This window comes from Buteo buteo, chromosome 23, assembly GCF_964188355.1.
Source record: "Buteo buteo chromosome 23, bButBut1.hap1.1, whole genome shotgun sequence".
In the NCBI taxonomy this organism is placed as follows: Eukaryota; Metazoa; Chordata; class Aves; order Accipitriformes; family Accipitridae; genus Buteo; species Buteo buteo.
In genome coordinates this window covers 12,238,500-12,253,160 of record NC_134193.1, presented here as the reverse complement: position 1 = coordinate 12,253,160, position 14,661 = coordinate 12,238,500, and the positions used below count along the sequence as shown (strand labels likewise).

Sequence of the window (14,661 nt, the reverse complement as noted above, 5' to 3'; positions counted from 1 at the left end):
GTCCTCCTCAAAGGCATTCCTGCAGGCTGGCTGCACGTAGAAGCATTGTCGGGGGCTTGGATGCCTCAGTGGGCTGGTGGGAGCATCAGTTTGTGGTGTTAAGGTTATTTTTGCAGTGGGGTGGATTCAAGGCATGGCTTGCAGTCAAATGAAAGCTGGGATTTGGGCCCAGTGAAGTGGCACTCTTGTGTTGCTGCAGGACGTGGGGCTGTGGGGAGGGTCTTGGAGCCAGCCCAGCATGGCTCTCCCCATTGCCTGATGGATGTGGTGTCCACTGGGTGCCACGCTGCCAGCTGTGTGACCTCCTTGTGGTCTGGTGCGAAGCACGGCCTCCCTCCCGACTGTGGGAACAAGACAGTTTCCCTCTGCAAGCATGGCTTCTCATGGAGAGAGCCTGGCTCTGCTTTGAGGCTGCACTCAGGCTGCCAGGAGTCAGGGTAGAGGGAAGCTCAGGAGGGCATCCCTGGCAGGGGGCTAGTGCTGGCACATTCCTGGCACCCTTGGGGTCCCATCAATGTGGTGCAGCAGTGCCCTGTGGCTGGGTCCTGCTGGCGGACGCACTGTCTGATGGGCAGCTGTCCTGCTGCCCACCCCAGCGACTGCTTGTGGCAGCGAGAAAGCTTTGTATAAGGATGCATAAGGGAAGGATGCTTGTGTGGACATGGCTTTTTTGTCCCATGTCACCCTGAGGGGTCTCTCCCCTTCTTGATCTGCTCCTGTCCTGCTCTTTGCAGCAAGTGCTCCATCCCTGAGCTTGCCAGCAGCACTTTACCCTGCTGGGAGCCTTTTGCTGGCTCAGCTCTGATGGCTGGTCCTCTCTAGGGTGGAGGTGACAGGTCTGGGGGATTTGGTGGTCATCATTATCAGACCTCTTCTGTCACCATGATCTGGGCAGATACATCCGTTGCGCTGCCATGACGGGGCCTGGGAGGTTGGTGGAAGCTCTCATATTGCTGTTTCTTACCCGCAAATCATCTGCAATGAGCAGTATTGTCTTTAGTGCTGCTGGGTTGAAAAGGAGCCCACAGGGCCGGGCTGACTTTGCATTTGCCACGGGCATAGCTCTTTGCCGAGGCCTCGAGCTGCCGTCTCCTGCTCCTTCTCATCTGGAAGGTTTGTGAGTTATGTTCTGACCCATAAGGTCACATTTTTGCATTCGGGTCTGTGTGATCCAAAATAAAAGTATGTTTCAATGTCTGTGAGTTGCTTAATTTATTTTAAACAGGAAAGAAAATTCCAACCTTCAGGGAAACTGGAGTGTCATCAAAAAGCTACTACTAGTTATCCTGTCTAACCATGTGTAAATAAATCACTCCACAGAGTTTAAGTCCTGTGCATTCTGGCTATTTACAGTCAGATAGCAAATGGTAATCTTTATAGGCTGGTGTAGATTACAGCAGAAACGGTGTTTATTTTACAGGCTCTTCAGCGTGTGAATTGCAGTACTTGGAGGTCCCGAGTGCACGTGGCCCCCATCCTGGTGGGGCATGTGGCCTCCTGGAAGGGAAGGGCTAAATATAGGTTGGTGTTGGAAAGAATGCAGAAATAGAGGAAGGTTCTCCACTGAGCTGTCCGTTCTTGGTGTTTTTGTTCCTCGTGGTGATCATGGGATAGCTGAGATAGTCCCAGCACATAAGCAAGCCAGGATTTTGGAAGTGAAGGTGGTACCTTTTGATCTGAGGAATACTGTGTATACCTGGAAGCTTGTCTAATTTTTCTGTTTGCAAACTGCTATGTGAAAAAGTACTACCAATGCATACAAACCTAGTCTAGCATATGTTTCTTTTCTGTATTTTAAATCCAAATGGAACAGTTTAAAGTCAGTTGAACAGACCCTGCCTGCAAAAGCTTTGAGCTGATTCACTGTGGACCCATGTTTCTGCACCCTAGAGAATTTGGAATGTGGGAGTTTGGCCCAGTTTCCCCCCTCCCTGCACACTATTGCCTGCAGGGCACATACACCTTCTGTGATGACATGTGTAAAACCTGTCAGAAGAAAACATTTACTGCGTGGTGGGAATCAGTAGCCTCACAGGGAGCCAGTCCAGAGATGTGAATGTGGTCCAGGGCTGTATTCACACCCTTCCCTGCTCCAGAAATATCCTACTGTTAGGAAACTGCAGATCAGGGTTTTATTGCATTGTTAGAAGTTTTTGATTCAAACCCAACATATTCAAACTAAATTGACTTAAAATCAAATAGCTTGGTACATTTTTCATTTGAAAAGCACTAGCAAAATTGATCTTTTTCTCTGGAAGTTTTCATCTGCAGACACAGGAGTTTGTCTTGGGAAACTGCTCCAACAGAAAATCTTTCTAGTAGCAACTTGTTGACCTGCAGCCATAAGCACGCTTATAGACCTGAACAAATTAATGCTGTGAATCTATGCTTGATCTTGTTTTGCCTTGGAGATGCGCATCCTAACTCTGCATGGGAGATCCTCTAGACAAGTGTCAGAGAAATGACACCGTCCCCCCTCTTGCCCGCCCCACCCCGTGCCCTGGCTCTATATGGACACATCCTTGCACCCATAGGGGCCCCTCTGGGCCCCGTTACTGTTTGCATCCTTGAGCTGTGTCCCAGCTGCTGGCAAGGGTATGCTTTGAACACGTGCTCTTTAAACTGGACCACAACTGTAGTGAGGGGCAATATTGCAGCTTGTGTCATGTACTTAACTCCATAGTCTTCACTGGAGATGTCCCAGCTTGCTCCATAGGAGAGTTAATTACCCAAAGTGTTCTCTGTTCCTTCCAGGAGTGAGCATTACTAATTTAATGCCCTTAGGGATGTGGCATTACCCATTTCTGTCTTGCAAGGAAAGAGCAGGGAGAACCGAGGTTCCTGTCTCCATACAGCAAATCTGAATGCTGGAAAAGCAATTTACTGATGGTGCAGAGGACCTTAAGGCTCAGGGACAGGCTGTGACATGGCAGATATTATACACCTGGGTAATTTTTAAGTCAGCTGTTTTGGACATGTTATCAAAAGAGTTTGCAAGGAGCTTTTTTGGGCACTGTCCTGGCAGATCTAGAGGGCACTTAGGCAGATGGTTTGGTGATAAGGAAAAGGGCAAAAGGGCTGGCCGGGGGTGACATCAAACCTACGCAACCAAGTGAACAGCTAAGGTGAATTTGTTTAGTAAAGAACTTAAAAAGTAATTATTAATGAAAGAGAGATAAAGAGTACAGATGGAGCACAACTAGAGCAGACGTCCTCACAGGCACTTGGCTTGATATGACACAACACTTGGCCTGAAAACCTGGAAAGACAGGAAATTGCTGTGGTGCTTAATAAACAGTTAAAAACTCTGGTCTGAAACCTCAATATCATCTTCTGTGAGCATTGCTCTGCCAGGGAGGCCTTGGAAGCCTGGCTTTTGCTTAATTGCAGACAGTCATCATTGACATGAAAAACCAGCAAATCATGCCTGATAAAGTGTGCATATGACTTGAAATTTGGGGAAGTAGGAGATGATAAGGAGGATAGTTCAGTGATAAAGCAGTGGGAGTTAGTTGTTAAGGTGGGGAAAGCTGATGATGTGTTTTCATGTGACTGTGGGGAAAAGAGAATTCTACACACAGGTCTGTGAGGGTCAGAAATTATTGAGAAAGGCTCCTTGGGGGAAGGATAATCAGCAGCCATGAGCTCCTGCAGCAGAAAGACGGCATCAGTAATGACAAAAGTTTGGGATTCAGTCAACTTTCCCATTCCTCTGTTCTCTGACCCCAGAGTGATAGGGAGAAGACTTGCATTTTGGATTGAATTTGTTTCCAACTGAAATGGGATGGTTTTGGCAGGGGGCCAAAGCAAAGGAAGTTGTTCCCCTTTTCCTTTTTCCCAGCATTAAGGAGGATCTGGTGCCCTGGGTTGGGCTCTGCTGTTGTGGTTTCTCCCCCATCCTGTTTACTCTGCTCCTAGGCAGGGCTTGAGCAGTCCGCAAGGTGTCTTGATCCCTCCTTTTCAAATGCTAATAACCCACAAAATGCAATGACAAAAAGACTAGTCTAGAGACATGAGCTCAGAAAACCTCAAGGCTGTGTATGAGACATGGAGCCAAGAGGTGTGCCCAGCTCTGACCCCAAAGCAGCACTGGCCAAAGGGTATGGTCTGTGAGCCCCCGACACAACTCACCACAGGAGGGGTTTAACCACAGATGCTTTACAAAAAAGAGCACCGATTTAGGAGTCCCTCAGCCTCACCAGAACCCAAAATCCTGAATTTTGTGCTGTGATGATCACCCAGCAGATGCCAGAGCACTGCAGGGTGGAAGTATAGCTGGAGCTTAGATTCCTGGTAAGAGAAAATCAAGTGTCAGCTAGCATTGAGTGCTGTGTGCAGGATGGGAGAGGGTAGAAGGGATGAGCATTTGTCTGTGAAGTGGACTATGTTGCTCTGTTGAAACTGTATCTCAATTACCTCTAATTTGTAATAAGAAAAGAGATGATGTTTGTCAGATTTGTGGGCTGTTATTTGTCAGAGGGCTTGTTGTACTGCAGTAAGGTGAAAGATTCTCTGGGCTGTGGTGGAGTGGGCACTGCAGATAAGGCTAGAAGTGTTGGGATTGGTCATACCTAAGGACTTCAAGTAGAGAAAATCTAGATGTTCTTGCTGCCTGCTCTTGCCAGTTTTGCTACATGAATTTGAAGCACATTGAGAGAACATGAAGTGTATTCCTCTGCCTTCCTCTTCCCGTTCCCAGTCCTATTCAGCGTAAGGGAAGACTCCTCTTCCAGCCACTCTGATGGTGGTGGTCAGGAGATGTTACCAGATGAAAAAATCCTTTCCTGCTCTCTGACATTTCCTTTGCTTCCTCCATGTCTTGCAAGCTGTGGCTTATTTCTGGGATGCTGGAGAGGTTCACCAAGCGGAGCTGTGTCCTGCACTGCAGCGCACAGGCACGCATTGCCTTGAGTCACCCAGTTCATGTGAAAGCTGGATGCTCTGTCTGCACACGCTGAATCCCTCTGCTGTGTCATGCCTACAGCAACAGCTTAACTCTTTCCTGAATAGAGGATTCCATTTTCCTCCATCCAAAGGATGGCAGGTCCCAGCCACTGGATTTCTTTGTGTGAAGCCGAGAAGTCCAAGCTCCAGCCTGAACCATAGATGCAGTGAGATAACGTTAGACTGAGACTGCCAACATTTTGAAAAGTGCTTCTGAAGGATGTTGTGACGTGAACCACGTGCAGACTACCCCAAATGCTGAGACGTTCCTGAAATGCAGCCCTACCCAGTATCCCTATGACATGCCCCAAATTTTAGCTGCAACTGAAACGTTCATCTGGTTCAATCCAGTGGTCTTCTGGTGCATACCTGGAGCCAGAAAACCCAAAGTGATGGCTCTGGACCTGGTGGCCAGGCTGCTCCTCTGTGCAGATAGACCCCTGGACTCCATCTCCTCTGCCAGTGTGCATTTACCCAGGTTAGATGATGTGGAATGACACCAGTAGCAGAAGCCCCGGGTTTGCATAACCCATAGCCTGGGGACAGGGCAGCTTCTGGGCAGTGACAACTCCCAGTTCAGGTCTCTTCAGGCAGAGCAGGGAGTGCTTGTGTCCCAGTTGGAGAAACAGATAAACAGAGGCACTCCGCTTCCCTGGTTTTGTGAATCTTTACACACTTCAACCCGAATCTGAGTGTTGAGATGACCACAAAATGTGCTTTTTGGAGCAGGAGTTCTTAATTTTTTTCCCCAGCTTTAATTCTGTGGTCACATTTCCCAGATGTTGGCAAAAAAGAAGAGCTGGTATGATGTGGTTACAGTACTGGAGAAATTTTAAAAAGGCCTAGGCACCAGCGGGTGATTTTGGAGGGAAACTGCTATTCCCTGGGGCTGGCTGCGCAGGCTGGAACTTGCTCTCTTTGGGGCTTTGCTGGGGGAAGAGGAATGGATAGCTCTGGGGCTGTGTTTGCAGCAGGTAGGTAAGCTTAGTGTTACTGTCACTGGGGCCCCTCAGCTCTGAGCCCTCTTGCCTGAGAGGAAAGCGCGTTTGCAGAATGGGAAGGCAGTGGACCTGCTCTCTGTTTGCCAGAGTGGTGTTTGCACTGGGAGCTCCATGCCTGGCTAGTCTCAGGGCTGGAGATTCCTGTGAAGGCTGTTACCTGATGAGCCACTTAAGGACAACCTGCTGCCCTGTGAAAACAGACCAAGCCCTGTGTCCTCACCGGCTGCTCCAAAGTGGGTGGAAAAGATTCTTCAGGCTGGCTTTTCCTCCTGGAGGCATAGCATCCTCCAGGCTGTGCTCCTGTGGCATTGCTCCTCCATCTTTGCCCTCCTTAGCAGCAGCATTGAAATGCAACAGGGTCCGACTGGCCTGGGGTGAGCTGGAGCCACGGGTGGTTCTGCACCATGAAGTCCAACTTTGCTATCTTGATGCCTCTACTCATCCATGGGTGTCTGTAGGACAACAAAAACCCATTTCCTAAGAACCAGCCCTTGGTGTCACAAGGAAGGATGGGCATGTCTATTGTTCACCTTCACCTATAGAGCCTCCCTGGCCTGAAAACAAGCCACACGGCAACAAACCAGACTTCTCTGCAGAGACTGCTGTTCCCTGCAACTGGCAGTTCCATGGACATCATCTGCTCAAGCACCTGTGAGATCCTGTCACCTTTTGGTCATCCCAGCTTTCAACAGGGCCCCTGCTGTTACTGCCAGTGTTTGTTTTTTGGGCACCACCAGTGTGCCCAGCAGTCCAAAAACCACAGGAAGAGACATGGTCCCCCATGCCCCCCCCAGCACAGCTTAGCACAGGAGCAAACTGAACTTTCTCATCAGACCTAGCTCTGTGGGTCATGAAATAACTAGCCAGCAGTTGCCTGTGTTTTGTGCACAGGATATTCCCAGGGCTTGCTGTTTCGCCGGTGAAAGGTTTGCTCTGCGATTTAAAAGCTATTGTAGTCTGGAGCCCGTTTCCGAGGTACTTCCCCTCTGGGATCTCTGGTGGGTTTGGCTCTGGACGAATGCTCTGAACGTTCGAGGCCAGGGGCTGGGCAAAGCTGAGCTGGGCTGCAAGCCCTGTCCCTGAACCACTTTGCCATAAACCCTGCAGAGGAGAGGAGCCTGGGGAAAGGAGCAGAAGTGCATCCCCCTGATCTGTGGGGGGAACATCTGCCGGACCTGACCCCCCCCGGGAGCATGTTTGCTAGCACAGCTGGGGGAGGCAGTGGTGAGATCAGAACAGCCCCCCGGCTAGGCTGGTCACGGAGTTCAAGGCATTGGAGGTGTCAAGCTGAATCTGGCTCGTTATTATATCTTAGCTTTGCAGTGTCATGTAGAGCCACACTTGTGTACCAGATGCTGTTGTGCCGGGTCCTGTACAGAGGGGCATGGCTGCAGCATGGAGTATTGGCGTGTAGGGTCTGGGGGCCCCTTCTGCAATGTGGTGCCATTCTCTGGGCTGTCCTTGGCTGATCTATGGGCTACAGAACCAACAATCCCTCTTTGGTTGGTGTCTGCTGGGGTAACTAGGAGCTCTGCTTGGCCAGACCCCTCGCCTGTCATCTCCCCAAGCTCCTGGATGCAGCGGGGCTGGGTCTGAGCCTGGGAGAGCATCCACAGGGGTGAGCTTTTCCCATGGAGCAAAAGGAACCTTTTCCTGCACATAATGCCTGGCTGTAACAGGGCCTGTGTGGGGCTTGTGTTGGCTAGTCTGGGTCCTCCTCTGCGACACATGCCCTGTGTTTTCCTCCTGCTCTTCCACGGGCAGCACTGGTGTGGGGTCTCATGCTGGTGCTGCCCCAGAGCCGTGGGCTCCCAGAGGCTCCTGTGCCAGTCGGCACACAACACCTGCAATAACATGTTTTTCAAAATGCTGGGGTGAAGGCAGTCAGAAAGCAACTGGCAGCCACTTCAGTCGTTCACTTTATCTGGTCGCAAACGCCCCCTTCACGCCATCTGCATCCTCCTTTCCCAGCACTGTGAGATTAAACCCTGTTTTCTCTTTGTAAATATTGGCAGGCAAAGCGGCAGCCTCCCTGAAGGAAAACAATAGCGGGGAGGCCAGTTCCCAGAGCGAACCCTGAGCTAGGCAGTGTGCACAGGGCACAGTGCAGTCCCGGTGTTAGCTGACCGCCCTGCTCCAGTCTCCCCAGTGCGCAGGAGTGCTGAGCTGGGCAGCCCGGTCCCTTGGCAGGGGCTGAGCTCCAGGGACACGTGCCACCGGTAGAGCTTTATCCCATATAACTATCAGCCCTTCACATGTCTGCCCTCCATCTGGCAGGATCCCAAAGGACTTTGTAAGCAAGAGCCTGTGCTTTAGAGGCAGCTGGGGGGTGCTCAGGCCCTAAGAGTTGGGCTGCCTCTTTCCCCAACACTATTGAACATTACTGGGGGGAGCAGGTTGATGAAAGAGGGAGAAACAGAACTCTTCCCTTGGAAAATATGTGTTGAAGAGGTTAAATATCACTATGAAGGAAAAGAGTGCTGAGATCTCACTGCTGTAGCACAAAAATGATAGTAAAATGTGTACAGATTTGATAAATGCAATTTTGGCTGTTCATGTCCCCCCTCAGCCTTGCCCACAATATCCAGGACACACATCAGGGCGGTTGAGTTTATCTTCTGACTTTTGGACCAGAGGGAAATCTCCTCTCCTGGCTTTAATATTCCGAGGCACCTGGGGTTGGGGAGTCTCTCCGGCTCGCTGAGGCTGAGTGGAAGGGAGAGGGGCACTTTGCTTTCAACAGCCAGCACGGACTGAGCACCGCTTTATACTAAATTCAATCAAAGAGATGGAGATTGTAATTGAATCAGCAAGGGGCTGCAGAGCAGGGGTAGGTGAGCTGTGCATCTGTCATGAGCAAGGGGATATGAGACGTTCTTGGAATTGCTTTAAGCCTCACACCGAGGGAATTGCAGAAGCTTGGTAGGGATGGGAGTGTGCATTAGTTACCGCATCAGTGTGGGCACTGGACTCCTTGCAGCTGTGCTGATGTCTTTTAGGCTCTGCTGAGTCCTTGCTGCCATTCACTTCTGACCCCAAGTGTGGGGCAAGGAAATGCCAGCCTGGATTTCCAGCCTGGCAGATTGGTACCTGTCTGCTTCTCTGAGAGTAGGAACAATTAGGTACCTCCCTAGGGACAAGTGGATATCACAGTGGTACAGCTTGGTGATCTGGTGACATGGGACTGGGAGAAACTGAGATATCTGGGATGGAGAAGAGCACTGTGATGCTCCGAGGAATGCTCAGAGCATCTCTGCAACTCAGAATCTGGGGGGCAGGGGGGAACCCCACCACCTTGTGTCCCTGAATCACAAACCTCTATTCCATTTTGATAGTGCTCAGTAAGTCTGAGCATGCATTTTCAATATTTAAGCCTGTTTCTGCTGTAGGAATAGATGTGGTGATGTCCAGACATAAGAAAGATCAAATCTAGTTGCCTTAGAGGGGCAAAGGACTGAACTAGACATCTCTTTTTCTAGAGGTGATGTGGGAAGTTGGTTTATTTACCGCTTTAGTAGGGATTTTGGATTAAATGTGAATGAATTGGCATCCAATGAAAACAGTGTTTTAAATGGTGTGACTAAAAAGCATTTCCCCTTTTGGTTGTGTTGTGTCTCTGGAGTCACAAAGCTGCAAGTTCCTTAGTTCTCTCTGACCTTTCTGGGAAAAACAGACTATCAGAGACCTGCCCTGCTGGAAGGAAATCCTAGGGGGAAATGGCAGGCCTTTTTCATGCCCTTTAGTGGAAGACTCTTTTTTGTTTCTTTGCAGTTCTGTCCTAAAGTTCTGCTTTTTTTTTTCTTTTCGTATCTGGCCACAGAAGGAGATGATTCAGCCATGGGCATTTCTGAACCCTTTTTAAAGCGAAACCTGCAAAATCCCAGTGGGCAGCAAATGTTACTAATGCTTAATTTTTAGCACAAGAGATGAGCGGTTTAAGGGCTGGGACACACTTGCTGAGAGAACTTGGTCAGAAGGTTTCTTAAATGAGTGGGATTTGGCCCAAAGAACACCTGTCCAAGAGGAATAGGTCCGTATCAAAAAGGATGTGTGCAGGGAAGGGGATAGGGCACGAGGGGAGGTGGGCTCAGCTGGGATGAATTCCTATTGTTTCTCTTAATTCCTTCCTCACTGCACATTGCTCACAGACAGTGCATGACCAGAGGTGGAGCATCATCCTCAAAACAACCCCCGACCCGTGCTTTAAGTAAGGAGCAGAACAGGCGAGGCAGGTCTGGAGCTTCTCCTGAGGTCTGCCTTCCTCCTAGCCCCACCCAGCCCAAAGGCGCTTGTTTTTCATCAGTTCATGCTACAGCACCTCATTAATGTTTGCATACAGCAAAGAGCAATTTCCACCCTCTAAATTAGCTTAATAGACACGTTTCCACTGTGGTGGCACAGGGTGCAGAATTGCTGGTGCTCTGCCCGTGCCTTACCACTCTGCTCCCACTTACTAAAGTAGAGGTCTGCTGCTCTGCACCACAGCAGCCTTTCACCATCTCTCTGGAGGAGATGTCACTGTGAAGCCCATCTATTTTGCTTTCTCGTGCCCAGAGCACAGGACACTGGTGCGAGCTCTCCCATTATACTTACATTCATCTGATACAGTGTGTTGGAAGCAAGGAGTTTGCAAACAAAGCCAGGGCCTGCGACACACAGCTAATGACCTTCTCTCTGCCTGTGTTTCCTTTACGTCAGAAATCGGAGTGCTTATTAAGTTTGGAGGCTTACTCCCAGGAGCAGAAGAAGAGGATCTGCTGGTGTCTGGCTGAGAACATCACCAAGCAGCAACATCCGGCATCAGCTCCTACGGAGAACAAGGTAAGAGACCCATGCGGGAGCTTGAAAACCCCACTCAGAGCATTGCGGGGCTCTGCCTGTGGCGCGGGCTTTGCTCCAGCGACGCTCCTGCCGGGCAAGCTGCTCTGGAGGCTGTTTTTTTGCCAGGTGAGGTGTGAGTTTGTATTCAGGCACTGCTGCGTCTGCAGCTTCCTGCCCTGCTTGGGGAAGCAGTTATTGCATTTGCATCTGCTGACCTGAGTCGAGGCAGACTCCAGCAAGCAGGCTGCTTCTGACGCCTCCCAGCATCTGTATTTGGACAGCTGAGGCCGTGCAACCCAGTGTATGGCCTTCCCCGAGAGCTCGGCTCTAGGGCAGGACTGAATGCAGAGGGAGAGGTTCAGGCCGTGATCTCTGGGTCCTGATTAAAAGGCCGAGGTCATGGGAGTACTGGTGCAGAGATTTGCCCCTTGTGTGCACTCAGATGAGCTCAAGTGTTTGATCTGGACCCCACAGATGGCCTCAAAGCACAGAAAGGTCATTTGATGAGTGCTGTTTTTCATACCTAGCAAGGCAGCACCAGCACTTTTCCCACACTGAAGAGCTTCAGCCTGGCCTGAGAACATTGTCTCAGCAGCACTGGCAAGATAAATGTGTGCATGGAGTGGGTTTGAAGCACTGTAGGGCATGCCTGCCCCGCATGGACGTAGTTAACACCACCCATCTGCCTGGCTTTGGGGCTGGGGCTGCCACCACAGAGTTGTCTGGGATAGTGGCAATCTCTGCTGGAGTTATCTTGTTCCCCGGGGATTGGGTTCAGACTGTTGGTGGGTGACCCATTGCTCTGGAAGAAGATGAACACTGTACTGAGAGTTTAAAGAGCTTTGAGGCAGATGGGAATCTTGGGGGTAAACCCACCTGGATACCTCCCCTTGGCTGGTGCGTGGTGGTGGAGCAGCTCCTGCCGCATGTCGACGTGTGTATACAGCCTTGGTGCATGGCTCAAAGGCAGGCATACGTGCAGGCAAAAGCAGGAGCAGGTGGCTGCGCTACTGCCCGAATCTGGAGGCAGAGCGATGTGGCTTTTGCTTTGCAGTGTCCCAAACTGGGTCAGCACAAACATCTCCGCAGGAGACAGAGCCTCTGGATTCCTTTTCCTGCACGTTTCAGACATACTAAAATAGCAACAACATACAAAGCCTGAGAACCTAGTTACCAACCAAACGTCTAGAAATGCAAATAGCCTGGGGCAGCTAATTCAATGAGGTGACAGACTCTGCCATGTCTCTTGTTTTCCTGCAATGTGTCTTGCTGGCATGACACAGTGCCCGTGCAGGGGGTCCTAGGTGGCTTGGCATGGGGGGGATGCATGTGATGGGGCTGCTGTCAGGGGCTTGGCATGACTGCTCTCGGCTGGGTGCGATCCAGCCATGGGCTGGGGGATCCTCCGGGATGAAGCTGTGCAGGGACATGTTCAAATCTGAGCATCTCAAATAGATCCTAAAATGGGGGATCTTGGCAGCTGTCCATCACGGCGTGCTGTGGGACCGTTTTGGTTTTTGGGTGATATTGCTGTTTGCCCTCTGCACCCCAGACTCTGTATTCAGGGCAGGGTGTGGGAATTTGGCTCTCTGATAGACTTACAAGCCCTGTGGCTCAGAGCAAAGCCCTGGAGAGTGTCTGCTGCCCATGTTATGGAAAGAGCCTGGCTACTGAACAGGTGAAAAAATACTCTAGAACACAACACAAAGCTTTCTAAGGCTTTTCTGTGCCTCAGTAGCCAAGAGGGTGCTCCTTGGTTGCCGTGGAGAGCCAGCGTGGGCCCTCCAAGTTTGTGACAAGGGGGTTTTGTCTCAGCTTGCGAAAGCTGATGGAAATCCCACTGGTGGGATATGAGGTCAGGAGGGAGAAAAGGAGCTTGAGAGCAACCACCAGGCACTTTATCAAGTTCATAACACCATTTCCCATCCCAGCAAGGTATAAACTGCTCAGGATGCAATTTTAAAGCAAACCTGATCCTGAAATGCAAGAAGGAACAGCATGGGGAAGGAAGAACAGCCCTGTGTCAGGCTGCAGCTCCCGAGTGGACAGGCGAGGATGCTTGGTGGGTGTGCAAGCTTGGACCAGGGTGGGTGGCTGCACACAGGACAGGGCTGCGGGCAGAAGCCTGACATGGGCGAGCTGCAGTTGGGGCTTCTGTGACCAGTCTGCACCACAGCTGGTTTGTTGGGGCAAACGTCTCCAGGGATGCTGGTGCAGCAGGAGGCAGGAGCTGGGAAAATCAGTCACTTCTTGCAAGGGAGAAGCGATCCATTAGCTTTGCTTGTTGCTTACAAGTCATTTGATACTAGGGCTATTTAAGGAAACAGAACAGTGTCTGTGCTCTGTGAACAGACAAATTAAGCTTGGAAGTATCAGCCTTGGCATGGCTGATTTCTGCTCCAGACAGGAATCTGATTTGCAAAGCCTTCAAAACTGCTCCAACTTGGCAAGAGGCAGCTAATCTCACTGTGGCCAGAGCCCAGCTGAGGGTATGTGGGCTTTGCCATGCGATGGGAGTGAAGGGCCGGGGCAGCCTCGGTGCCAGGCAGAGATGTGCCATGTGCCAGCTGTGCACTGGAGCCAGAGAAAGGGACACTGTCTGAGCAGAGAGCAGCTCCTCAGCAGCCTCTGCGGCTGCTGCACCAGTGCGCGAGCTGGGGGCGGCTCTCCCTTCAATACGTTAATGCTGCTGTTAATGCTGTCCCTCAGTCCTTCCCAGAACAAACAGTTGCAATGGGGCAGAGGATTCTCAGCAGGATGGGCACACCTGGAGAGGAGGGGCTGGACTGGCTGAACTGATGGAGGCAAGTTGCATGGTGCCAACTTCTTGGAGCTGTGGGAAATCGGAAAAATTTTGGGCTTTGGGATGGCATCTCTTGTTTTTCAAGGCCCCCTGAGCCATGCCCAGGTGGGGCTGCACTAAGGGCAGGAAGGTCCTTCTGGCTCAGGGAGATGGCTCTGCAGAGCTGTCATGGCCTCTGGCAATGTCTCCCGGGAGGACAGTGTCAAGCCTGGAGGATGCACCCTGTATGGGCCTGTGCTGGCATGGCTGCTACTTTCAGAGCAGCTGGCTTTAGAGCAAAGCTGCTAGTTTCTGGGAGACACAAGCATATGGTGCATGTAGCATCCACTTCTGGAGATGTAGGAAGAGAAAGCCATGAGCGATATAGCTGTGATGATCCAGCCATGCTCCCAGGGGGGGTTTCCTGCCAGAGTCAGTGCAGGAGGAGCTCCAGGGATAACCATGGCTGTTGGTGTGTTCCAGCTCTCTAGCCCCGGTGTCCAGGAGACATGGTGGAAGTGGGGCTCCAGTGGCTTCTCTGCTGCCACTATATGACTTGGCTGGCCTTCACTGAGTGATGAACCTGTCCTGCCAGCTGCAGCAGGTCACAGGACTTGTTCTGTGGATAATTTCTCCATCTGTAGAGCCTTCCCTACTCTTGTCCTGGGGTCTGGGTCTGCCCTGGGAGGCTGTGCCCTGCCCCTTGGCTGTGCTGAGTGAGGATCTGTAAAACACATCACCAGGGTGACCCAGCTTGGCAACAAACATCCTCAAACAGGGAAGCATGGAGCCTGGAGGTGGGCTGAGGCTGGTGAGGAACCACAGCAGCAGCAATGTGATTATAGCGAAAGCAGCTTTATGAATTAATTGAGTTAGCGAGGCTGCCTCCTTGGGCCGAATAATGACCATCTGTGCAGAGCATGGTGCTTTTTATAATCTTGCATCGCTGCACTGGTCCTGTTTCCAGCCCATTTGTCCATAATGCGACAAATTGCATTAGCACGATTGAAGAGATGGCAAACTGCAGAGCAGGGGCAAGGACGAGGCGCCAGGGGCTGGAGCTGCTCCAGCTGGTTTGGCTACCAGGGAGAAGATTAATGGCACAACACCCTG

The 14,661-nt window shown here is 51.0% G+C and overlaps 1 protein-coding gene across 3 annotated transcripts in view; it reads left to right on the top strand.

Annotated features, from left to right (window-relative positions):
* Positions 1–14,661, top strand: part of RGS3 (regulator of G protein signaling 3) — a 95,785-nt gene that overhangs the window by 58,339 nt on the left and 22,785 nt on the right. For all 3 annotated transcript variants that reach the window (XM_075055117.1, XM_075055113.1, XM_075055112.1), the window contains one exon: positions 10,644–10,766. In XM_075055117.1, coding sequence (XP_074911218.1) covers positions 10,644–10,766 — 123 coding nt within the window. The remainder of the gene's footprint in view (positions 1–10,643; positions 10,767–14,661) is intronic.